The 27,460-nt window shown below is 31.9% G+C and overlaps 2 protein-coding genes across 3 annotated transcripts; both read right to left on the bottom strand.

The window, feature by feature from the left end:
* Positions 1 to 1,020: 1,020 nt before the first annotated feature.
* LOC149942956 (equilibrative nucleoside transporter 3-like) lies at positions 1,021 to 19,844 on the bottom strand. Of its 2 annotated transcripts, none has more exons than XM_090178029.1 (13): positions 19,671 to 19,844; positions 19,201 to 19,467; positions 18,083 to 18,164; positions 13,928 to 14,082; positions 13,159 to 13,253; positions 12,465 to 12,515; positions 10,318 to 10,403; positions 9,828 to 9,974; positions 9,385 to 9,418; positions 7,949 to 8,046; positions 5,636 to 5,750; positions 4,370 to 4,694; positions 1,021 to 2,524 (listed from the first exon to the last, which is right to left on the bottom strand). In XM_090178029.1, exons 2-13 carry the CDS (start codon positions 19,407 to 19,409, stop codon positions 2,413 to 2,415), a joined length of 1,509 nt encoding a protein of 502 aa, XP_090034155.1. In that variant the 5' UTR covers positions 19,410 to 19,467; positions 19,671 to 19,844; the 3' UTR covers positions 1,021 to 2,412. The 2 variants fall into 2 exon arrangements, with proteins under 2 accessions (XP_090034155.1, XP_090034154.1); XM_090178028.1 differs by having other exon boundaries at positions 19,201 to 19,411.
* LOC149942957 (uncharacterized) lies at positions 16,693 to 17,801 on the bottom strand. Its single transcript, XM_090177521.1, has 2 exons — positions 17,473 to 17,801; positions 16,693 to 17,409 (listed from the first exon to the last, which is right to left on the bottom strand). The coding sequence occupies exons 1-2, from the start codon at positions 17,536 to 17,538 to the stop codon at positions 16,693 to 16,695; spliced, it is 783 nt and encodes a 260-aa protein (XP_090033647.1). The 5' UTR covers positions 17,539 to 17,801.
* Positions 19,845 to 27,460: the final 7,616 nt, after the last annotated feature.

Raw genomic sequence — 27,460 nt, 5'->3', positions numbered from 1 at the left:
AGGTCTACATTACGCCCGACTTCGAACAAAATCGGCAATAAACACCTCGGGTACTCTCCTGGTGAGAAGCGCGGGAGAGATAAGCCAATTATTGGCCGAAGCGGATCAGTCAGCTCGCAACCGAGCATAATAGAGGGATGGGATTCGAAGTGAACCTAGGCCTTTAAGATGTGGAATAATTTTATGGTATAAAATGGAAAAGGGGTAAATATTAAATTTTCATCAATTATTTACAATATTTAAAACTTCATTTATGGAGGTAAAAACCTTGAAGTCACCATAAGCTAAGAATGGCCTGAACGCAATGGACATATTGATAGTTTTTTACACATAAACATGTAAGGGACTATTTTTACATAGGCAAATAATTCGACTAAATGATTATAAAACAACAAAACCCTTTTAATATTTCTCACAAAAACTTTTTACTGGTCTGCGGTTGGTTCTATCAAGGCGGTCCCAAGGCTATACGTCTAAATTGGAGGCTCTTACTATAGGTTCCGAGCGCCGTTCAGCTCCGACTACTTCTAACACCTAACCTTCATGAGCTGATTCTTTATATTAATCTTTTCTATAGTACTCTAGCGCCACCTGTGGCCGTCGGTGGAAGGTTTCGGCAGTAAGCCAAAACCAGGCCTTACAACATCCAATTTTTTTTTGAAAGATTTGGGCTAAATTTCTTGAATTTAAAGAACAAAAATAATGAAATAGCCAAAATCCATTCCTCAATGATACGTAGGAGGATGAAGTTCTATGTTAGATCTTTTAGAGGTATAAAATATTTGGGACATTTTAATCGTGGATTAAATTTTTTGTCACAACTCGTGTCTCAGAGATGTTTAGCCAATTTTGTTTAAGTAAAAAACCCACTATTTAATATTTAGTAAACCAGCTTTCTTGCAGAATACATTTTTAGTGTTTTACTACACAGGTGCACTTACGTATGATTAAACTAAAATTAATGTTAGAAAATCAAACATATACCAAAATAAATTTATTGGTTAAAACTTCTCAACATACTGAAATAATGCACTGGATGAAATTAAAACAATAAGATTTACCGTTAATACATTTAAAAAAGTGTTAGGCTGGTTGTACAGACCTTTAAATCCAATCTTTTACGATAAGTTTAAAGAAAGTTGTAGCTCTAGCTCATTTCGATTAGTGCGTTAGGCCAAAATGGCATATCAGTCTCTTGTGTATGAACAAAAATAAGTTTAAATATGAATATTACACCTTTTTGTTAATGTTAATCACTAATTAATGTATTTCATAGTAGTATAGATCTTTAATAATTACCAAGAAATTTTCTAAGTTCATGAAATTAAAATGGTTTGTGCTGAAGCTACAACAGGCACAGTGTTGCGAGGAAAAACTTAAAAATGTTTTGGGTGTCAACGATTGCTTTGTTTGTATACATAATAAAACTACCACCATGTATGTAAAAAATGCAAATTTTAAAAAATCTTGTAAAATTCAAAATAAATTATTTACATATAGATTGACTATCAAATGACGGAAAGAATCTTAAACAACCCCTAAAACCAAAATATATAGAATTAGAAAATGCAATAAAATTAAACCTTCCTATAAAACAAAAAGTATTTTGCATTTAACTCTGAATTTATCACAAACTTCACTGTTATGACACAAGCCATCAGGAGAGAAAAAGCAAAAAGCTTGCTCTAAAAGCAATGTCATTTTGATGAAATGAGCAGATCTGTTTCGAGCACTTAAGGCCAGTAAATAGAAAATGTTAAAATTACTGTATTTGGATATTTTAAAAGTTAGAACTATAAACATAGTTGTTATATAGAAGTTAATGGGTGTACAATCAATTTAGTACTTATAAATTTGATATTTTCCTATAGATGGCATTTGTCACATGAGCATTTTGCTTAAAATAAGCTGTGAAATAACAATAGAAAGAAAAAGGCTGATAAGGGCAAACTAAAACGCTAATAATTAGCCTGTTAACCTGGGCTAAAAAAAGACTAGCCAAAATGAAAACTCTTCAACATAAGTTTTACACATTAAAGTTATCTCAATTTTTTTGGATACATGGGAATTACTAAAACAATTAATAAAAAAATTCCCTAAACCAGAAGCTAATGAACCAGATTTACCAAATCCTCCTAGAGTAATTCAATCTACACGTTGTGGAAGACCCCTATACTCTCTCTAAGACGGCAGATGCTGAGAGGAAGGGATGACAATGGCAGCTAGGCCCTAAAACTGAACCCTCATTTGTGTTAGGGAAAATTGTGTTTAAAATCTAAAATAGCTCTGATAAATTTTAATTAATTAACTTCAGGCGAAAATGTAAATTACCAATAAGAGCTGGTAGATTTCTGGGTTTTAACCTAAACTTTCAACCAGTTGTGTCACCTGGCCTTGTCTTGAATTTATACTTCACAAACAACTAATCAACGGAAATGAAAGAAGAGATCCTAGTGAAAGTCCAGCTAGTAAACATATTGTTAATATATTTCCAGCTTTCTCCCTGTATTCCATTGGAAGTAACCTGTAAAATAGTTTTTTTTTAATTATTATTCTAAAGAATTAACTATTCATTAAATATCATTATTTTAATTTCCTTCAAATTTTTTTACATTTTTCTTTTATTTTTACCAAACTGTTCCTTTGTGTTGAGTTTTAGATGAGTTTATAATAACAGAACATTTATCTTGAGCTAACTTTGAAGCAACCTTTACTTTATATTATCCGTTACATTCTGCCGCTTCTTTGGCGGGCTTTTCTTTATCACATGTTCTTACGTCATCTATATATCAAGTGCCACTTTGTTGAGCCATAGTATTTTTAATTTGTTATAGCGTTAAATTGTCTATTGAGTATATTGCATCTAGTACATTCACTGTCTTAAATTCTAATCCACCATAGTTTTATACACAGTCATATCTTTATGCAGTAAGGGATTTGGATGAAATTTTAACTACAATATTATAGCTCTTTACTAAAATTTGTAAAACACATTTTTCCGTAAACTAAATGTAGGAAAATATTGTTTGCAGGGTCATTAAATCACTTTAAAACTTTCAAAAGTCCTAAAGATTAATTTTATTTCTAGAGATACCCTTAAATATTTCTATAAAAGCTAACTCGGTCTGATGGATAAAGAAATTGAATGTAGCACTTGGAAATGAAGGCTGATAATTCTCAATACATGTAGAGACACTATTTACATCATGAAATGGGAAATTACGTCCTTCACAACTTTGTCATAATCTCAATACACTAGATTTGTCTTCGAAGTAATTCCTGAAAAACCAAAATGATGACCACTTGCCCTCCCATAAAAATCATACATTCTAATATGGTCTACAGATATAATTCTGCTGTTGATTTTTGCTTTATCTATAGTATAATTCCGCTGTGTTTTGCTTTATATGTAGTAAAATTATTTATGTCCAAAAGGAGTGTCCTAAAAAAGGTTAACTTAATATTGCCTTTAGAATGGAAATTGCTGTATTGCAATACATCATACTGTAAGGGGCAAATTTATGCATACTAATATGAACTTCTATTTCCTATTTTCTAATATTTTATAAACAGTTTTTTTTGTTAGATAAAGGAAAAAAGAGATGACAGTGTCATAGCGAGAGGAAAGCTTGTGATAGCTAAATTTAGCACATAAAGGGTTGTCTGAGAGTCGAGTTGTTTGATCCACCAGCGATTGGAACCAGAATGTCAACCCTATCTTGCTAAAACTTTTTATAAGGTTGTTTTGAATGCATAACTTCGAATACCCAATTTTTAGAAAGATTCCCCATTTTTGAAATTAATTATTTTACAAGTTTGTTAGTTTTGTAAATAAAAACGTGAGCTCTCCGAAAAAAATTATTATGTAATGTTTCTCTTCTTTTATTATAATTTTGGCCTTTAAACCTTAAAAATGGTCGATTTACCAAAATCTTAAGTTAATTACCCAGAATCAATTTTAGTTAGGTGTAAGTGGAACTTGATGAAAATCTAAAAAGTCAGGTCTCTACAGGAAACATCATCCTGGTTCAATAAAATTATAATCAGCTAAAATAAAACTCAAACATATTAAATTATAGGGGGGCTAAAATTTGGAACTTATTCCATTATAAAGGGGTGGTCAAATGGGTCCTAAGTTTGATTGTGATGTAAGCCTAGTTGTATTTCTATTTTAATGATATAAATGATTTACTTCCTTCCCTGAAGAATACAATAACTAAGATTTTTAAATACCTTCCATATCATTATATTGCCAAGTTGACCACACTGCTCAGAGACAAAGCAACCAAAAAACCCAAATATTTTCTCAAATAAAAATGTTATTTTAAAGGATAATTATTTTTAAAAAGTGTGAAAATGTTTTACTTACACAGGTGCAATCATCATTGGTGCACAAAAACACAATCCATTAGTAAATCCAAGAATAGCAACAAATGCTATGAATGTTTCATCTTGGGGAAATAGTACTGGAAGATGACCACTTCGTGGATGCGCATTGCACAACATAAATGCTGGTATAAGTAAAATTCTTAAGATACTAAATGCCAATATTAGAAAGTCAACTCTTTTAGTTCCTCTTGCATTGTATTTTGATGACCCAACAGAAGAAAAAGGAAGAAATCCACAAGCTAAGCGACCACAAAAATCTCCAGCACCAAAGAGAAAAAAACAGGCCACTGGTAAAAACATTCTTCCTGTGAAATATTACAGAGTGAACAAATTATAAAAAAAAACTCAAATGTTCTATTAAACCATCATTAAGTCTATATAATATTTGATGATTCATTTTAGTGACCTATATGATAATTATCTTGTAATAGGTATATAAACTCCTTTAAACAAATAGCCCTATTGTTAATAATAATAATAATAATAATAATAATCAGCTTGGCTAATACCCAAGGCACCACCTTAGGCCTAAGTCATCAAGCGACTTTTGAATGATAGAGCTGGTCAACCAACAACTACAATATTACCATTAAAAGAAACTCCTAACAGGATAATTTACATAGAGTCAAAGTTAATTTTTGTTAAAGTGACCTGAAATATTAACTTCATAGGATAAGGAGATTTTGAGGAAACTAATCTAGGTGGTATATTGCTATTGTCAAATTGTAGAAAAATGTCTAATTTTTGGAGTCATAATTACTGTGTTATAATAATAATAATATTTATTTGGCAAAAAGACAAACTTAGCAGACAACCACAGAGGCAAAGCCTATACGTGGTGGTTACGACAGTAGAAACAAATGAATTAGATTAAAGATTTGAAAGCGCAATGGAGGAAACACAAACCAGTGTAAAATTATAATAAAATACAAATATTAACATTTTATAGCTTCGGTTTCATCATCACCCTCTAATACGTGTAATTGCGTACCTAATTAGGTACTTATGCTACTGCATGGCTTCAAAATGCTAATTGCTTCTGCTAATACCCTACCTATTTAGTTCTCGATAGCAAGCAAAAGATTACCAAGCTGTTGGTCACAAATAAATCTAGATCATTTTTAAGATCACCCTGTATATTATAGGATATATTTGGATATATTATTATGTATACTATATATTTATGGTAAAATAAATAATTCTGAAACACAGAATACAAAAAGTATTGATGGGATTTAGAACTCACCAGTCCAGAGAGAATCATTCGCAGCATTCTGACTAACAACAAGAACAGTTAAACCAGGAAATACACTCATGGTAACTACAAAAGTCATGAATACAGAAAGAGCGCATGCCCAAATCTAAAAAAAAATTATGATTATCTGAAATTGTTTTCATACAGGGATAATAAAGTATTAGAAAAAAGTAATAATTTTTTTAGAAATTTCAAACAGAACATCCTTTTTAGTAACTAGGAAACATTACATCCTGATATTCTCAAGACAGCCTAGACTAAATTGTAACCTTAAAAAGGGAAAATTCTAATAGATAAATAAATATGCAGTTGATTTTATTTAGCTGAATTGAGATAAACAGCAACTTCAATTGGTGAAATTCAAAATATTAATATACTTGCCATAATTATACAGTGGTTCAACTTATGGTGGCTCTAGTGAAGATTATAATTTTTTTTGTAAACCCCTACTCTACAAACCTAGTGACGCATAGAGAAACTTTGTGTGAAGAAGGCTGGGGCTATGAGTGTCATCCCTTACCAAAAAATAAGTTGGATTTCAGTTTGTATTTAGTTTGTATACACATTATTAGTTGATATTAACTTGGTATTAAGTAAGCTCAAGTTGTCAGCATATTTCAAGTTACTAGTTGAAGGGGTAATAAGTTGTTATTCAGTTGGTAGGAAAATACTTCTTTTGCTAAGTTTGTAATTAGTTGGTTTTTAGTAGTCAGGAAGTTACATATCATTTTTAAGTTGGTTTTAAGTAGTTAAATGTAAAAGTTGATTCTGGTTTAGTTGGAAATAAGTTGATTAATAAAGACGATTTAAGTTATTTTTTAGTAGGCATTTGTCCTAAATACAAACTGAAAACCAAGTTGAAATACAAGTTGTCGTAAGTGGTTTTTAGCCAACTTATTTTTTGGTAAGGGATTTCATTGCGGTCAGTGTTCTTATTTTTCAAGCTAAGTAAATACAGTTGGATGCAGGGTTGTTTGATTTAAATCAGCAATTTAAATCGCGATTTTAATCAAATGATTTTTTTTTAAATCTTTGATTTAAATCTGTTCCTATAAAAGATTGTTTAAAAGGTATTAAATTTCCATAAATTAGAGATTTACTATTGAATTATTATATTTTAGACCAATTTTGTCATTATATTACACTATTACCTATCACACCGATAATACTCTTCTACCACGATCCCTTCCCCACCTCATTTTTGGTTTTTTTGAAAATAATGGACTCTCCCAACCGGGAAAGTTTTAGTTTTACCATAGAAATTATAGAGAGGAACGGAAAGTCAGTCGCATTTCCAACTTCAAGCAGATTAGGCCTACTCTTTTCCGGTTAAAATTTGTGACGTAACACGGTCATTTCTTCTGTTGTCTGCTACAATTTCGCATAGATCTAACTCGGTTAATAAAATTCTAAAGTCTAACAATTTCATTTTTAATGGAAATTATCGATTAATATTATACTTTTAATTTGTTCCAATCGACGATAAATAATTTATCGATGATTGGAACAAATTAAATGTATAGACTAGAAAAGGTAAATAATTTTTTTGCGTCAAAAGCTAAGCTTTAAGATTTGATAAATTTGTTTTCTGTTTAGATTTCTACAACACATATTCAAAAGTTCACGAAAACCATTACTTATTAATAATAATAAATATCTAATAAAATTAATGTAAATTAATGTAAATACTCTCATCAACGTCTCACGAAAACCTGATTCCCGGATCAATGATTAAGAAATAAGAATTTTAATCAGCCAATGAGAGTGTAGGAACTGAAATTATTTTCCTTTCTCAATCAGCCAATAGAAAGCTGGAACGCCACCGGAAGTAAATGGGCCTAGCGCCTAGCTTTGAGACGTGAAGTCTATTTTAATGCCTTGTTGAGGCTACACTTTCCGTTCCTCTCTATAATTTCTATGGTTTTACTTCTCAAGGTTCCTCCTGTGATACAAATATACTTATTTCTTGGAATAAATATTTTTTGACATGATAAAACTGTCTACTATTGAATATTATTTATACAAAAATAATAATTATATCAATATATTGCTTTTAAATAGTGACAAAAACCTAAAAATTTATTAGTAATAAAAAAAATCCGATTTTAATCAAAAAAATCAAAAAGATCAACAACCCTGGTTGGATGTAGCTGGAATCAGCAAGGCCCAAGTTTTAGTTAATTAAAACTGTTAGTGCTTTTTGTACTTATTTTTGGATTAGAAATCAAAAGAATATAGGTTCAATAGGCTTTACATTACCCCTTTTATATTAAAAATTAATTATAACTACAATTATTACCATACCTGCTTTATTAACCTGATAGTATTAAACTGAAGTGACTCCGACAGATTAATACTTCCTTCATAAGATGGTGAAGAGCCTGAAAACTCTTCAAAGCTTTCTGCAAAAACGTTAATAAACGTCAGTTGTATGCAATTATTCTGTTGAACAATAATTTTCATTTTAGTATTTCCAGCAGTCTAGGCTACTGAATATTGATTTAAATAATTGCGATTTGTCTAAATTATTAATCATCAGTGTATACAGGGTGTGTTTTATTTTGTTCAGACCAGTATTTTTTTACGAAAACTACTTAAGGTAGAAATTTAAGTTATTGTCAAGTAAATTCACTTAATTAAAGGGATATAAAAGAATAAAGATTTTATTTACTTCCACTCCAATTCTCAAATTAGTTACCACCCTTACCAAAAAATAAGTTGGATTTTAGTTCGTATTTAGTTGGTATACGCATAGTGGTCAGAAAATTACATATTATTTGTAAGCTGGTTTTAAGTAGTCTTTATTAAGCAAGTTTCAAGTTGGCTTTAAGTTGCCTCCATTAAGCAAAATCAGAGTTGGTTTTAAGTTGGCTTTAAGTTGCCTCCATTAAGCGAAACCAGAGTTGGTTATAAGTCTACTTCTAGTTGGTATTAAGTGGTTTTTAAGTAGTTTTTAGACAACTTATTTTTTGGTAAGGGAAATTGATCTAGCTCCTATTGGGAAATTTTTTTTCTTCTAAAAGTGTGAAAATATTTTAAGAAAACGATGAAGTTTCAAAAATCAATGTCCCCCGGTGTATTTTTTTAACCATAAAAATTTAATATTTCTACCTCAAGTAGTTATTGTAAAAAAAAAACTTGTCCAAACCAAAAAACACTTTATATAAAATCACCCCCACAGTGTTTTTAAACAAAACTTTTGGATCACGTTTTGCAAATAAGACTAATAGATCAAAACTTATCCTTTATTATAAATAGTGCTCCTATTTCTCAAACGAGCTATGGATAAGAATTAACATATTGGTACTGATAAACAATTTTTATTCTTTTGAGCGCCTTTGCCAGTTTTCCCCAAATTGTATGTTCCCACAATCCCCAGGTCACTCTTACCAAAAAATAAGTTGTCTAAGAACTACTTAAACTTTGTTTTAAGTTGGTATTTGCTCCAAATACCAACTATATATTAACTAAAAACCTACTTAAAAACCACTTAATACCAACTAGTCTAGACTTAAAGCCAACTTGAAACCAACTTAAAAATAATATGTAATTTTCTGACCATTAAAAACCAACTAATTACCAACTTAAAGAAAAAAGTATTTTCCCACCAACTTAATAACAACTTATTACCCCTTTAACTAGTTTATTGAAATATGTTGACCACTTGAGCCTACTTAAAACCAACGTACGTTTGAGAGTCACTTATCCAAACCAATTAGAAATTAAATTATTTTACTCACCAACATTTGGATGCACATAAAAATTGAATACTGTCTGAAAACAAAAGAAATAAACAATAGTATTATTAAATTACAAGCAAAAAAATGGTTCAATGGGCCAATTCATAACCTTGTAACTGTTACCAGTAATATACCCTATACTTTCCTTCTCATAACTTTGAACAATGGTAGGTATATGAAAGAAACTGGTACTTCCATTTCCGTAACATTATTGAGAATGCACGAATGATGGTAAATTTCGGACAATAACATTCCAACAACGCTTACTGTATTAAAAATGCTTTAAAAGACTATTGACAAATTTCATGCTTGATAAAATGAATATGAAAAAAAATATTCTAGTGGTCTATCAGATTCAACAAATTAAATATTAGATTTGGTATATTCAATTTAGATCTCAGTAAAATATTCCCTAAAGAGGTCAGGAAAACTGGAAAACTTACAGTCTTATGCACAGCACAATAGGCCATAAATGCAAGAAGTAGGCCCACAAGGGCACTAACGAAAAAAGTCATGGCTGTATGAATTGGGGATTCTTCATCTAACAATGCTAATATTTGAGCAACAGCCGCAAAAACACCAGCGAGTCCCTGAAAAAGAAACTGAAATAAATAGTCATGAACAATAAAGTAAGATGAGTTGATTTTTTTAAATCTGAAGTGATTCAATTCAGAAACTAAGCTTTAAACTACTACATGTTAGGGTAAAAAATTCAGATAATTAAGATTACGAGACCCATTAATGTAGTGGACAAAGCTATCAATTATATACCTATTGTTGGCCAGTTTAAGTCACTTAAGAAGATATCTACCAATTTGAATCAAGTGTTCTAACAGATACCTCTGTCTTATAAATCCAAATTAAGTCACTTGGTCTAGTTTGACAATATGGGGCATTAAAAATTATTGTTGCAGGCAAAGAAGGAACACTTACCTGCCCAGTAACCATGCTATGCATATATTTCTTTGGAAAAAGGGCTGCAATTCCAACCACTCCTGATTGAAAAATAGCTCCAGCAACTATGAAAAATTAAACTATCTTGGAGTAACAATAATTCAAATTCCTTTTGAATCACACCTAACATTGCTGCAAGAGCTAGCTAATAAATTTTTCTTTGTAACTGGTAAAAAAATTCATTATGATCTAAATATTGCATTCGGGTATAAAAAAGGTATTAAAGTTTAACTACTTGATTAAATTTAATTTTTAAGGTCATTTGAATTAACTTCATTTCAAGGCCAAACTAAATTTTAAAGAAACAGATGAGGAAATGGTACTTCACCAATATAGAAAAACCAAATAATATATGTTTCTGATGTTATTTGTTTTTTTAATTTCTTAAAGTGTTGGTTGCACGAAAAATCGATAGTAATAAAAACGAATGAGTGCGGGCTTGTTTTGAAGCCCAGGACGTTCTATTTCCAAAAATGCCGTTGTCGAAACAAATTTCCAAGCCTAAGTGTCCCTTACCAAAAAAATTGGTTTACACATTTTAGTTGATATTAAGTTGGTTTTAAGTAGGCTCAAGTTGCCAGCATATTTCAAGAAACTAGTTAAAGGGGTAATAAGTTGGTTTTAAGTAGGTTTTAAGTAGGCTGGAAAATTCTTATTTTTTCTAAGTTGGTAATTAGTTGGTTTTAAGTGGTCGGAAAATTTCATATTATTTTTAAGTTGGTTTTAAGTTGGCTTTAAGTTGGTGCTTGTATCGCGAGAAGGTTTAAAATGTTTTGACGAATATTTTTCTACTAAATAACTACGCTCGTCCAAATATGCAAAGAACGTATTTATATTTCTAAGAACCTACGAGGGTACTTTGTAACGATCCGTCCAAGGGTCGCTCTTTAACAGAATATTTCGGGCACATTTCATGCTTGTGACTAGTGTTGTTCCAGCAGAGGCGTAGCGAGAGAAAATGGCGCCCGGGGTATTTAGCCGCTTTTGCGCCCCCCTTAATATATAGTTTTAAAGGGAGTATGTATATGTATATTTTAGTAGTTGTTAAGTGGTTTAAAGGCCTAGGTTTGCTTCTGTCAGTCCGCCTTTATATTGACTTGCCTGCAGTGCAAATACCCTGGTGGTAGGCCACCCACTAAACATGTTGTTGTCTTTACTAAGTAAGTTTCAAGTTGGCTTTAAGTTGTCTTTATTAAGTAAGTTTTAAGTTGGTTTTAAGTAGTCTTTATTAAGCAAGTTTCAAGTTGGTTTTAAGTTGGTTTTAAGTTGCCTCCATTAAGCAAAATCAGAGTTGGTTTTAAGTCTACTTCTAGTTGGTTTTAAGTAGGTTTTAAGTAGGTTTTAAGTTGGTATTTGTCTCAAATACCAACTTAAAACCTACTTAAAACCAAGTTTAAATATTTTTTAGCCAACTTATTTTTTGGTAAGGGGTATTAACTTTGAGTCCGAAACTGAACTTTTTCGCTTACCAAAATCCTGAAATTTTCGGCGAATTTCTCCTCCGTAGCACGAGCAATTTGGGGCAAATCAAAGCTGTAGTTTTATTCCTAAAATAGAAGGAACTGAAGGGGAGGGATTCTGTTTACTTGTAGAAGTTTTCAAACCAGAGGTTTTTAATCATAATATTAGGCTTATTATCAAAATAAAAAATATTTTTTTCAAGCGCGCACTACGCGGCGCACGTGACCCGACGTTTTAAGAAGAATTTACAAGGAGCCTTCGGTTTCATATCGTTTTTCTACTACGTAGGCTTGTGTATGCCTATTTCAATTACTACTGCGTAGGACTTTTTCCTGGGTGTTAAATCAACCTGCTTTTAATCCCAGATGTAAAGAAATGTATTACAGACAATTAGCCAATGATACGCTTCGCATTTTCTGACGTCATGGGTGCCGCGAAGTCTGGAAATTCGCCGAAAAACTCTATTTCCACCATTTCGACTTCTTTTTATAATAATTCAAAGACCACTTAACCGATTTTGATGAAATTTTCTGTACTTGCTATAAAATGTTTGCTCTTTCTAATGAACCATTAATTAGCCCTAGCTAAAATTTCGTGCAACCAACACTTTAATGATACAATTTAAAGTTTGATTAACAACGTTTTGATGAAATAGAGAAAATTACCATTCATGAAAACAATTGTTGCTATTGTAACCGCAAAAAATCCATACTGCCCTGTAAAGTAAAAATATTCAAATGTATGCATTGTCAACACTATACACAGATATGTTTAAGCATGCAAGAAAACTAACTACTAACATTTTCAAACTAAATAAAGAAATATAGCAATGAAAATTTTAATAATTATAGTTGCAATTTTAAAGAAACTACTATTTTACATGAAATTGTTTTCTAATTTCATTGTTTTGTTATATTACTAAGTTTCCTTGAAATTAATCACAGAACTACTCAAGAGAAAAATTGAAAGTGATTTCTTTAGTCAGGAGTGAATCACTCCATCACATTATATCCTACAAAACCACATAAATCAAGAACAAGTAATTTAGGGTAACAAACTAGTTTTGTAAAATTTGAAAAAATGTGGATAGATTTTTTATGAAGTGGAATAGAAAAACCTCAAACCCTATTTTCTAACCACTTTCTCAAAATATTTTTAGGTTAAATGGAAAAACACATTTTCTATTGTGAATATGACTATTTGAATATTTTTCACCTAATGCATGTTTCTTAATAATAATAATAATAATAATAATAATAATTAGCTAGGTTAATACCCAAGGCACCACCTTCTGCTTGTAATGTTAAGTTAGAAGTAGCCAAAAATATTTATTTTGCCAAATAAATGAAAATATCATACACTGATCAGAGTTAACAAATACAAGAACTGTTGTGGCCGCAAAGAGAAGTACTATAATGAATTGTGAAAAACCATTTCGATAAACTTCAGAGAACCTATATAAAGAAGCAGTAAAAATAGGTTGCAATTGTAAAAATTGAACCAAAACCATTTAAGAAGGCAAAGTAGGTCTACCAAAATGGAATAAATAAAATAGTTTATCATTTAAAACTGTTGAAACATATTTTCAATATTTATTTACATATTTTGTTTTCAATAATATTCATTATTCCTATGAATTGCCAATATTATCCCACTACATTTATTACCTTTTTCACTTGCACCAGAAGTATCTACTATCTTGTATAAGATAAATATTCATCCTAGCTTTAAAGAGAAACATGAATTTGGTAGTCTCAAGACAGTAATCAATTATGGAGATTTTTAGCAAACAAAGGTCAATTTATGAATTATTCTGGTATTTTTAAGGACAATGATCACGATCTGCCAGGTGCAAGAGTGAAAAAGTTGAGCATTTTAAATTATGACATCATCAAGATGGCCCCCAATCCTAACACCATACAGGTCTTATCTCTCAAATACATGGTCTTAAATATACATATCAAGTATAATTCGATAGATACTAGTTTATTGAACACTATAATTGTAATTATTTGGTCCATATTTGCCACTAATGTATGCTGTTATACTTTTAAATTAATTTTATTTATGTAAATCTGAACCCATAGAGATGGCCATTAATTGCCTGTAACTTTTGAAAAAAACGTACCTGAGTAGTTTTGTGTTTAACAACAGCGCCAAAAAGGCAGGAATATTACTAGCTATTGAAATCCAGCTTGAATATGTGGTTTGAAGAAAGGTTCTATCTCTTGGGTCTGGTGGTGGATAGGGCAACGATGTATTACGAAATTTGTACATCCAATACTGAAACCGAAATATAATATTATATTTTTTTTTAGGATTTGTAAATGCTTCCAATTTTATTAAATCAATTATATGGGGCATTATTTTCGGTCTAAATTGTCCATTTTCTTTCATCTGTCAGGGCAAAATCCATACACTTTTAAAAGTGAAATCAGTAAGTATACATTATGGTAACGCCTCATTGATAAAAAAAATATTTTTCATGAGTTTTTTAAAATAATAACTCTGGTTTATATGGAACCCTAAACAAATTTTTATTTATAATTAAATCTTAATTACAAAGTGATATAATAAAGTACATGATGTTATTTAAAAATATACCTAGTAAATATTTTATTTAAAAGTACATAAATTTAACTATGTTATAGCAAATTATATTATATCATTCAGAAAAATATTTGGTATAAAAATTCAAAAATCCTAGTGCAAATATTTAATAACCCCATCTTTTCCTTTACCAAACCCAGTAATTGTATAAACATATATTCATTCCACACATACTAAAGACTAGTCTCCATATCCCATCTTAGTCACAAAATGTCATACCCTCTCCTCACCAACTGTCTAGCAATTTGCCCCTCACTAGATGGCAAACTAGTCTACACCAATGTCCTAAAATATATTCCTCTAATCATGCATGTTGAAATTTCCAAAAACCCTTTTAACACCTTTCCCTCCCTAAGCAAATGTTGTCGCTTATAATTTTGGTTCATTTATTTCTGTTAAACTATTATAAATGCAATGATCAATTTTTGACAGATTAAACCCTAGACACAGCACTTAATGCCATACATCTGTTTTAAAACTATCCACTCATAAAAAAAAAGCTAAATAGAGAAAAATAACAAAAGGTTTCCATGTTACCGCTTCCAAGGGAGGAAAGTTTTTCACACTCTCTCAATTAGCTCCTAACCGCCTATCTCCTCTTCCACTATATCAAGAGTCTCTTTATGCGCCAGTGGGGCTTCCAGCAAAGAAAATTTCAATGAGACAGAGAAAGAGATAAGCGAAAACGTTTTCCACAATGATTCATTTTGTTGTGGTGACCTTTGGGGGTGAGGGAACTAAAAAAATACATTGTTGCTTATTTTTTGCCATGTCTGGGGAGTATATTTGTTCAAGACGTAATTGAAATAAGGGTGCGTCCATTAATTACGTGAGGCAATTTTGGTGATTTTTCGACCCCCCCTCCCCATTTAGTGAGATTTGGTTTGACGCCCTCCCTCCGCCCCCTAATATCACGTGAGATTTTTCAAAATGCGTATTTTTATTGTAAATACGTTAATCTGTTTGATTGCGTTAGATTTATTTAAAAAAAAAACAACTTCCTCCACATGAGATTGGGTGAGATTCAGCTCGAACACATCCCTCCCCTAAACGCCTCATGTAATTTATGGACGCTCCCTAACTGTTTGCAATATACTATAAAAAAATAGCTAGAGAAACTAAAGCAAAAAGGAAGATTTTGTAATAAGTAAAGGTTTGTGAGTAGGTCTGCCACCTATAACCACTAGGCTTACTGTTAAATTGATGTACAAATTTCCCAATCTTAAAAATATTTGTCAGATATCTTATCATTACCATGGTCAGATTTTAGACCTTCCACCTCAAAATTCATATTTTAAAGGTGCTTCCAAATAATTCACTGGATTTGAGTTAATGGTTGGAGTTTAAAAATTTATAAACAATGACGAGTTATGAAAGCTAAAGATTCACTCTATTATACCTCACAATGTGAAAATAAAAGAAAACCAATTTTTGTGCTTAGTGAACTTGTTCATTGTAGGGGTCACTACAGAGTAGTCAAGAGGGGTCCTTCAAAGAAAAAATTTAATACATTTTGGAGCAGTTTTTTTGATGAGGGTGAAGGGAGAGATTGAAGGAGGCCTTAACAAAGGTTCACCAAGTTAATTAAGCTGTGGGTAGAGTAAATAAATTTTCCATATTCACTTGAAGTACATGTTCAACTTTTAAATTATGTCCAATACTAAATTATATATTAAAAATGGCAAGATATTAAGATCAACATTAAATCATTTACCTGGCATAATTGTGCTTTGTTTAGATACAAAATACTTTTAATAAACTAGTTGATGAGGCTTACAGTGTAGAGTAACAAAAAAAATGTTACTATCCCAACTAGAAATTTAAAGGTGATAGTCGATTTATAATTTAAGTATGTCCCAGATTGTAAAACAAATGAACTTTGGTGTCACACATGATTTTTGCCTCATCAGCAACTGACAATTGTTGGTGGATACTAAAAGTTTCTGTCATAATGTCTTTTTCATCTCTTAGTTCACAGAATAATACAAAGTTGAAAATACAAATGAAGACACAATATGGCTAGTCCCAAAGGAGTACAAATAAAAATTTGTAAACTTGCGTGGTTGACCCTTAGCAATATCGTTGGAGGGCCAGCATACCACAATTTTACGTTTTCTCCCCTATCTCCATGATTTATACAAGTCCTTAAACCCTTCATAAATTGTAAGTTCTGGTCTATGTCAATTTCATTTTATCAGGCTGACTGTTTAATTTGGTCAATAGTATTTACGTGACTTCTCAAAGCATAATTTACTCATCGGATCATTTTTTTTTAACTAAACCTTATACAGTAATGTCTTCAGCCATGGAAGCAATTTTTTTTTGTAAATCTAGCACGGTCTTCTCTAGATTTATTTTATCAGCTTCCAACTTATCAACCAGGTTATTTTGTTGGGAAATATACTCCTTCATACTGGAAATCTCTCCCTCTGAACTAGAAATTTCTTGTTTTTGGATCCGTATGATTTCATTAAGGTGTCGGATTTCTTCATTTGCTTTAGCACAACAATTTTTTTTAAAACTTTGACTAGGATACTCTTTGTTTTCATGAAATGAATATTGAAGCCCACTTGCACCAGTCACATCTGAAGAAAAAGATCTCGACTCTAATCTACTAGAGCTAGGCTCTGATAATGTTGAGCTATGCTCCATGGTAGCAACGGATGATCGTTCGGTATCCACATTATAATAGGGAGTTTCATTAGTAGCTTCATTTTTTAACGTTGAACTAGCAGCTGATGAAATATTTTTACTTTTGATAGTGTTCTTTCTTCTGAGTGACGTAGAGCTTTCCGTCCATTGAAATATAGATGGTACACTGTCATCTTTGAGTAGTTTACGTCCCGATGCTACACCAGGCCAAAAGTCCGTCACTAAGAAATGAAGAGAGCAAATTCTTGTAGATTGGGTAACTTTGAAAAATTTGTCTTCATCTCTCTTAATTTTGTTCAGCCACAATTTCTTTAAGGCCTTGTCCCTGGGAAATACATGAAATGAAACCTACAACCAAGGGAAACCAAGGTATTTAAGCGCTTGATAAACTATAATATTTTATGGTTTTACCTTTTCTCCAGTTGCTGCTATTGTGCCTTTTTGTTTGCACTTTGGTACACAACAATAATGTGGCATTTTCCATGTAATTTAATTGCTTTAGTAAGGCTTTTTATTTAATGGTATCGCAATAAACACACACAGCAACCACCTAGAATACCAGTGGTAGCTCTCAGAAAACAAAACTAGATGGCAATGTTTTTCAAGACCTACTTCTAGGAAATAATAAGGTCTGAAAGTTCATTACCCGGCTAAAGATTGACCAAACGTCTCAACCATTTTTGTGCATACTACTCTTTTTAAAACAAACCTTAAATTATTCTTTCACTAAAACAATTGAATTTAAATAAATATTAAAAAAATAAGCAGTGGCAAAATATAGCTCATCAGATTAACAATAAAAACTATCAAATAAAATCGACTATTTTCAGTTCAACAATTTCTTAAGTAACGGGAGCAAAAGGCCATCCAAGTTTAGTGACAAAGCTACACATGACTATAATTCAGCTGCTTTGTGATTGTCATTTGGTAACTAACTCGCTGCTGTAATAAAGCATGAAATAGTTGCTGGAATTGTTCTAATTTTATCATGTTTTACAATTTATTGCATTCAAATACTCACGTCACTAGCAGTTATAAAAAAGCTCCAAGGCATCAATGTTGATAAACCCAACAAAAGGAATGTAATAGATACAAAATTGAAACTGAAAAAAAATTGAAATTGTTTACTGGCCTTACATATTTACAGACTTCAAAAGCACAATATGAGATTTGTAGGTTTAAGATAATTTTCCAAAGGAAATGAAACATTTAAGTGATATAATAGCAAAACCAGGAATTTGTCAGACTAAATTTTCAGAGGGAGGTTGAAGAGACAATGAAAATTTAGTACACCCAAGAAGAGTCTGGCATGGAAACTCAAATTGACTACACCACTGCAGTGGAAATAACTGGGTATACATTTTTATAATTGTGATAGGGCCCCAAAAATCTTCCTTGAACTATAAGTATCTATCTAAAAATCTTACTGAAAAAGCTGTTATAAACAAATGATAAAACTCATTTTAAATTCTCATAAATACTAAAATTAACATTGAATTTAATTGAAACAATAGATCTGTCTAGATATCTAGGTAAAAAATTTAAAAATTCTAGTTGACTTTGGTAAAAGTGGAAAAAGTATTAAATTTGATGGGATTATATTGCCATATTTTATCATAGTACCACCAATATTGGATTTTTAAACTTAAATAAAAAAAGATTGAAACCATTTAGGAATAGAAAATATTATAATACCAAACCTATTGCAATAAATAATGAAATATATAATGGAAATATACCGATAGTAATTCATACATACATGCATAAATTTACATAACTATTTTAAAATCAAGTTAATGCATTGTTTATTATTAACACTACGGATTGAATTATTCAGGCAGAACCTAAACTATCAAAATTAATGGATGATTTGCAGAATATCACCAAAAATCTACAAAAACCATTTGTTTCACTAAAAAAAAAAGTATTTTTCACCAAATATACGACATGAAAAACCACTTATTTCAACAAATTTTAATGAACAATTTTAAGTTTTCATTTCAGAAATGTGCACTTTTTAACATTCACAGATTTTTTCCAAGTAACATATTTGCCCTAACATACCCAAAGACTTGTTTATCCGTATTTATTTGCTGCAGCTTACATACTGAATAAAATATTACAAAAATACATCCTTACTGGTCTTTAATATCAGGAGTGGTTTTTCTATTTGGAAGCAAGTTTGAACTGTCTGAATCATGACTTTGTATGATTGCAGTTTCGGATCCAAATTCATCGTCAATTGATGTATCATGACCAGGATCCAGGCCAATCAAGAGACTTGCATCCCCACTGAAGCGTGTATTAAACATGTTCGATTCGTCAACAACTTCATTACCACCTATCATTGCTGTCAACGACAAATTGCTTTTAGCTAATGGGTGTAATGATACCTAAACCTGGACACTACAGCAAAACGATTCACACTATTATATTAAGTTTTTGGTGGAAATGTAAACAACCATTAAATTATATTAAATGTAACTTAAATATGAGTTTAGAAAACGTTTACTCTGAATTACGAGATTATCAGTTTGAGTATTAAATTGAAATTCGACTAAACACCAACAATAACAAATTATACATTAAAATCCGACAAACAAACTCACGTGATTCAACAAACGGAGTTTAAAGAAACCGGTATTACGATCACACTCATTATCGTTTGACTTGAATAAAACAACTAAAAAATTTGAAGGTCCATCTGGAGAGACGAAATAGTTGTGAACTTGTGGTGCCAGCAGATGCAGCAGACGACGAGAACGGTTATTTCATAATTTCACCATCAGCTTTTCCGTAGAAAATATACCTAAAAGAGGAAATTTAGGAATAGCAACTCGGCAGTTTTCTAGTCTCAGGCGCGGCTTCAGTAGCCTCGCCAGGATTTTTTCGCGAGTAGGCACTGCGTGATTAAGAGGCCCCCATAAAAAACTCCTTTGTAATTTTTGTTGTTCTTTAACATAGAAATCTCATAGGTAACTAGAATGCTGCCGCCTACGGCCGAGCTTGAAGTTGACGCCAGTTCGCCTTGAACCTTCAGCCAATGAGAGGCCGTAGAGTGGTTCCGCCAAGGAGGATAATAATCCCCCTTGGATCCGCTACTATAGCGGGAGATAGGTGACGTCATTCTCTCTGGTGACATTAAATTCTTGGCAGAACCACTCTTTGAGCTCTGATTGGCTGAGATCTGGCTATCGTCTGCCACGGCGTTGGGCCCATTTTCCAGTTACACGGCAGCATTCTAGTTACCTATGAGATTTCTATGTTCTTTAACTAGCCAAATTGTACATAATTATTTAAAAAATTTATTATTATTAAATCAATAAAATTTTTATTATTATTTAATTAATAAAAATTTTATTATTATTAAATTAATAAAAATGTTATCATTATTAAATTAGTAAAAATTTTATCATTATTAAATTAATAAAAATGTTATTATTATTAAATAAATAAAAGTTTATTATTATTAAATTAATAAATTTTTTATTATTAAGTATATTGTTTACAAATAAATATTACCAACTTTGCTTTTAATCGAAGAATTCCACCCTACGATTACCTCTTTACCCAAATTCATCAACTACTTGTTTAGGCTTGTCTCCCCCATTGTTAAGGGGGAAGACTACAGTGGCCATTGTCTAGTTTCGCGCTTTTTCAAGCTGAACTGTTTTATTGTTGTGTTTTAACCATAGAAATCGTATAACAAACTAGAACGCTTAATCGAATGGCTGACAAGGTACCGATTAGATTCTTGGCTAAAACGACAGTAACGCCATCTGCGCTGCCTCTAGAGGCGCGCTCGCGCGTAACTTGGTTAAAAGTATTAAAGGCACTATATCACCGAAAAAAAATCGGTATTGACCTAACTTGTTTTCTAAAAAGTGGTTCCATATTTACGTTCTGCATAGTGGCGACCTCGTCTTTTTGCGGGAGTTTTCAAAATTACTTTCAAGGTTAGGCAGGGGGGATGAACTGCTGGAGGGTAGAAACGAAAATTGGGCTATGAAAGTTTTCGACGGTCGCACGGACTCGAGCGAAGAGGGACCCCTAGAGAGATAATCCTTTTCTCTGTTCCCTGGACCGAACAAAGAGCAACTCTTCCCACGTCTAAATTCATTTCGAGGAATTGTTAAAACTAGCTTATCACCTATAGAGTAAGAATGCTTCCAAAAATGCGAGATTATATTGATACCTACATTTCGTCTACTGTATTTAAAACATAGGTGAAATCCTCCGTATTGATTTTATTTTATAAAAATATAAAAAATAGAATTGCGCTTTCAATGGAGTAAATAAGGCTTACTTTGGTAAAATAATAATTAATTTTATTGAAAAATAACACTTTACACTTGTTTACAAAGCGAAAGGGGAAGCCCCTGGAAGAAAGGCGTTCAATAAATATAACTTTTATAGACACTCGCAGCATGGCACCGAAACTGGTCCTGATAAGTGGCTGACAACACAATAAAATAGTACTTCAATCAAGAAATAAAAAATTCATAAAAAAAAATAAGAAAATATACCTCAAAACGACAATTATCAAAAATAAAATATTTCATTGAAAAACAAATTCAAAAATATTCCCTAGTAAAGCTCAATATCCTAAGAAAGCTCATCAGAAATATAAATTTAATTTCATAAAAATACAAATTAAAAATCAAAATGTTATAGAAATACGAATAAAAAATTAAGACAAATCCAAAAACAATATTACAACGTAAATGACTTATTTAATCAATCTACTAAAACTATAAAAACAAACAACCTGTTTCAAATGAAGTGAGCTATAACCGTACTTCCACGGATAAAAACCAAAAACAATATTACACAGCCTCAAGCGCATCCTCCACCAAGCTCGCGCCTTTACGAACACATCGAGGTAATCCTATCATGGATTAATTAACTCATTAATTAATCCATGATCCTATCACCAACACCCATTTCAGAGGGAAATAATAATTTCGTTTCCCCCTTTTAAGGGTAAGGAAATAAAAAAGACACGAAGTAGTGAGTGGTCCCAACCTTTCACTACGGAGGGCCTGTAAAAAGGGAATTGCCTGGGATTGGGAAATTCCAAATGTTTCCACTTGAGTTCATTCCAAACCAAAGACTATATAAAGCGATAGCTTATATAGTCTTTGTTCCAAACTTCGAAAGGGTCATATCGGTAACGTGGTATTTTTGAGTAAAACCCATAGCAGTCGCGTGACGGGTTTTCTAGAAATATTATCAGATCTGTCCCACGTTTTGATATTGGTTGGCGAGTCGATAAAATGGAAAATATGCCTTTTGATATGGTCAATATATTAGATGGAGAATTAATCCCGTGTAAATGTAGGAATTCGTGTAGCAGAGCCGCTACTCGAGACAATGTTGCCATACATACGGGAGGAGGGCACATCCCCCTCCGAAATCCAATCCTGGCTACGACGCTGGCTTAAGTTGTTTAGTGTTAGCGTAAATTTCAAATGTAAATACCTAATCTTTGCTATAAATAATATTGTTAAAACAATCATCACGCCTGATAAATATTCTAATCATTGTACTTTACTACTTCATGCCTCAAATTAAAATCTAGATTTATGTTTGGGTAAAACGTCTTTTTTAACAAGGTTTTGTTCTTGTAAACTTAAATGTTTACAAATATAACGAGGATCGGTCTCATCCATTAGTTTTGGATCAGAAATATTACCCTGAAATGAAAAAAGTTTACATAGCATCTAACTTTAATATAAAAAAGTTTTATAATATTAAGTGTTTAGTAATCATGTAATTCTTTTTGGCGTCAAACACCATCTCCGTCAATGAATCAATATACGAATAGGTTTTTGCTTCATACAACTTGCCAATATTGTATGATTTCGATTTTTTGGTCCAAAACATTCTGTATTGAAGTTCGCCAGATTTCGAACGGGCTTGCGGTCTATTTGAATGTTCGTTATAATCAATGGCCGCTAGCAATATTCTTTTTTGGTAACTATCCCACCTAAGCAAAATCATTGAAATTGTATTATTTTTAAAAAATACATATTTTGACAGAACAAATTAAAACTCGAATATTGTGAACAAATTAAAACTTTAATATTGTGAACAAATTAAAACTTTAATATTGTGAACAAATTAAAACTTTAATATTGTGAACAAATTAAAACTTTAATATTGTGAACAAATTAAAACTTTAATATTGTGAACAAATTAAAACTTTAATATTGTGAACAAATTAAAACTTTAATATTGTGAACAAATTAAAACTTTAATATTGTGAACAAATTAAAACTTTAATATTGTGAACAAATTAAAACTTTAATATTGTGAACAAATTAAAACTTTAATATTGTGAACAAATTAAAACTTTAATATTGTGAACAAATTAAAACTTTAATATTGTGAACAAATTAAAACTTTAATATTGTGAACAAATTAAAACTTTAATATTGTGAACAAATTAAAACTTTAATATTGTGAACAAATTAAAACTTTAATATTGTGAACAAATTAAAACTTTAATATAGTTATAGAAGGGATTGAATTAAAATTTAAGAAATCAACGAACTGATTTGCCTCGTAAATAAAAGTTTTGGACTTACCATTTATCAAACAAATATTTTATAAACTGCATATTTGTGAGAGATAATTTGTTTATCTCCGTTGACCAACGCTCAAACCCTTCGAGTCCTAAATTTACTTCATATTGCTTATTTTCATCGCTTTTCTCCATTTTTCGGCTGACAGTATTTATAGGCTCCTTATACTGTTCTACTCCATCAAGCAAATAGCAAACTTTCAAAACTCGGTCAAATTTCATGGTATGACCCCACCCCCCCCCCCTCCGTATCTCGCCCTGACAAATAGGATTGAAATATACAGCCTACAGCTATCGGCACAAGTAGAGACTGGCCGCCCGCCGGGGTTCGAAATAGAAAAGCCCATTTGCGGGTTCCATATTGAACATCCTTTTTCGATGTTCTACCCGGAAAACCAAAATGGACTCTTCTATCTTCACCACATAGCAAACATTACCCGTCAAATACGAACAAAACTTTAGGAGGTCCGTTTCTACACTGACGCCATCTATTTCAAAAAATGGAACTACAAGAAAGTTTTTTTTTAAATAGGTCGTGATATAGTGCCTTTAATGTAAAGTTGGCGATAATTACACGTTAATTAACCTACCAAATGATATAAGAAATATTCCACTGACAATTTTTCCCGTTTATATGAACTTAAATTTATGTAATATAAAATCGTCTTGAAAAATCGTTTATCGCTTTACAACATTCAAAAATAATATTTTTCCCGCACCATGTAGATAACCGAACATCTGCTCGTCTAGGTAAAGTTTGTGTTGTCAACACGCGTATTAGAAAGCAAAATGAGATTTTAGAAAGTAGGTTGTAATTCGGAACGATATTAATACTTTTCGCGAATTTGGTCATCAGTGAATTATAAATATAACTTTAAATAAGTTTCAAGGTTTATTTAAAAGCTAGTTTCATAACTTTTCATCCATTGGTTCGTTCAGAATTATTCTTTAAAGTAGACGAAAATTTTAAGGCGGTGAATCTTGCCCAGTCTTAAGCCTCGGTTTAATCTACTGCGTATTTTGAAATGGAAAAACCCGATTACTATCGTCAAAAGTGGATCAGAGATAAAGTATGAAACCCCCCATATAGCCTATGCTAAAAATCGCGAACATGAAGATTTCGCCAAAGAGCTTGTGAGCTATGGTCTTTGTAATGGACTAGCAACTTTAAGTTACGTCACTCACGAAAGTAGTCGTCTGTGACCGTCCGTATTTTTTTTAAGAGCGGATTATAAAATGGCGGCGCAACCATTGACGGCGGTTTTTTCTTGCCAATTTGGCCCGGAACTTAAGACAAAAAAGGTACAAACAACGGTAAAATATGATGTTTTACAAAAACGAGGTCATCTTTGTATTTGCCCTGAAATTACATCAGAAGAAATTCCAGATAAACAGAGAAGATTAGAAGAGAAACCTCAGGTAACGTCGGGCCTTGGCTTGGTCATAACAAACTTTGTTTTTAAAATTTGTAGTTAGGAGTGTTTTATACAAAGTGATATTTCAAAGTAATAATAAACAATAAATATTATTATAGGACTTCGCATATGAAGAACATTTTAAGAGAGTTACTAAACTAAAATCTTGGCTCTCGACTGAAGATAAAAATAAATGCCTCTCAATCGTGGAAAAGAGTGATAAAACGGAGGTGAATATTTACCATACTATTAAATTTAATTAAGATAATGTACTTATTTAATTTGTTGTCTGAATTTACAGAGTATTTTGGAAGTAACAAGGAAGGATCGGTTCATTGTAGAATATGGAATGGACCCAGTTAAAATTATCGTTAACAGTAACGGAGAAGCAACCGTCTTTCATATCTTTAAGGGCTATGTTAATAAAGCTGACATTTTTGACGGTGAAAATTTCCTTTTAAATGTTGCATTAGAAATTTTTCAGCAACTTCTAGATGACAATTTTATTTTTTGTCCTGGTCTAACTGAAGAGTCCATTAATTCTTTAAAAAAATTGCCTTTTACTCCAGAAAAAGTGATTAAATTATCATACCCTTACGAGCATTATTTTTCGGAGAAATGTTTTATTTGGTTTAAGCCACCAAAAACTACCCCAATTGCTTTACTTGAAAGTGGTTTATACCGATGCAGTGATTGCAGTTATTGCTCCCGTTATTGTAAAGCATTAAGCATCAAAAAAGCGAAGAAATTAGAATCGGCTCAAAATGAGGATGCTTCTAACGTTAAAGATAAGACTTCCCCAACTTCAAAACACAAATTGAAATATTTGTCTCCAAACTCAATCAAGGTCCGTCGAAGAAAAGAGAGAGGCAGAAGGTATCGGCTATTTCAACAAAATATAAAATTATCGGAAAAGTGTGAAAATTTGAAATTGCATATATCGGAGAAGAAAAACAAACAACTGACAGAAGTTACAGAGATCATTAACAGGGATTTTAAGGGTGAACTAGAAAAGCTTTTGACAGAACTACCTGCCAGTAGTGAAAATGACGCTGTGATAAAGAAGAAAATGGAAGAAGTTTGGTTGAATGAGACGAAACGGCAAGAAGAAAAGGATAGGCTTGATTTTGAAAAAGACCAACAGCGAAATTGTAAGAGATTTCTTAACATTCTCCTTTCAGGTGTATAATTGGTATTTTCATTTTAGCATTGGGAAAAACAAATAACCGATGGAGTGCTATCACCTACCGCATAGCTCAAGCTTTGGCATGCAGAAGCAAGGCCGCTTACTTCGCTCTACAAAATTTTAAGATACTTAAATTGCCCTCCTGGAGAAGTGTTCAAACTAAAATGGCTCACAATTTAGAAGAACCTGGTATAAATTTGGAAAGATTGAAAAGCCAAAAAGAATGTTATGATGCTTACGCTAAAGAGCAAATTGCTAGAGGTTTTAAAGAACCTAAAGGAGATGGAATTCTCATATTTGATGAGGTCAGCGTCGCACCAAAAGTAGCATGGAACAGTAAAAATCATAAATTGATTGGCTTAGCCACATCTCCTGTACAACTAGCAACCTTGGACGACATTTATGATCAGCTAAGCGCCGAAGAAACTATCCCCAAAGCTGGCTACATGCTACAGTTTTTATGGCGGGATTTAACTTCTGATTATGATATAATTTGCCCATATTTTGCGACTGAGGGATCAACCAATACCCATTTTATTTCTGCTTGCTTGATGGAAGTTCTTGGGGCTCTACACGCCGTTGGTTTTAAAGTCTCTGCCTGCCTTTGTGATGGTGCAAGTTCGAATCTCAGTTTGATTAAGATGACGCAACAACATTCTGGTATTTATGGAGTTAAAATTGACCCAGTAACGGGAAATGTTGACATTGAAGTGAAGCCCTGGTTTAATAATCCATTCAGACTAGGCCATAAAATATATTGGATAATGTGTCCTACTCATCAGGTACAAGATTTAAAAATTCAAAAAGTGGACTGGCTTTAATACATAATTATTTTTTAGCTTAAAAATCACATTAACGCGCTATGGGCCTCAAAGGATAAGGGTGCCCGAGCTTTCAAGAAGAATGGTATATCCTTTGGGTGGAAGTATATAGAGTTAATGAAGGACAGAGAAGATGAGAGAAGGGAACAGAACATTCCACGCCAAGTACGCAAACTATTGGACTCCTATGTAATTCGAGATAATTGGTCGAAACTAAACGTGAAACCGGCAAAAATTATGCAAGTAAGTGTGGAATCTGTAATGCATACTGAAACGTGCTACATTCTAAATATTTTTTATTCACTAACAGCAAGATGATGTATTAGCGGAGCTCTACGAACACGCAAATCCTGACAATGAAGAGCCACCAACTGATCACAAAGAAACTATG

Source organism: Leiobunum rupestre, chromosome 6 (genome assembly GCF_980474605.1).
Source record: "Leiobunum rupestre chromosome 6, qqLeiRupe1.1.hap1, whole genome shotgun sequence".
In the NCBI taxonomy this organism is placed as follows: Eukaryota; Metazoa; Arthropoda; class Arachnida; order Opiliones; family Sclerosomatidae; genus Leiobunum; species Leiobunum rupestre.
This window is presented reverse-complemented; position numbering and strand designations above follow the sequence as displayed.

Coding starts and splice junctions, on each gene's coding strand:
- LOC149942957 (XM_090177521.1), bottom strand. CDS start 17,538: ATGCCACATTATTGTTGTGTACCAAAGTGCAAACAAAAAGGCACAATA. Junction 17,410..17,472: donor TAGCAGCAACTGGAGAAAAG/GTAAAACCATAA, acceptor CCTTGGTTGTAG/GTTTCATTTCATGTATTTCC.
- LOC149942956 (XM_090178029.1), bottom strand. CDS start 19,409: ATGATAGGTGGTAATGAAGTTGTTGACGAATCGAACATGTTTAATACA. Junction 12,516..13,158: donor ATTTGTTAACTCTGATCAGT/GTATGATATTTT, acceptor TTTACTTTACAG/GGCAGTATGGATTTTTTGCG. Junction 9,975..10,317: donor ATAGCATGGTTACTGGGCAG/GTAAGTGTTCCT, acceptor TTTCTTTTTCAG/GGACTCGCTGGTGTTTTTGC.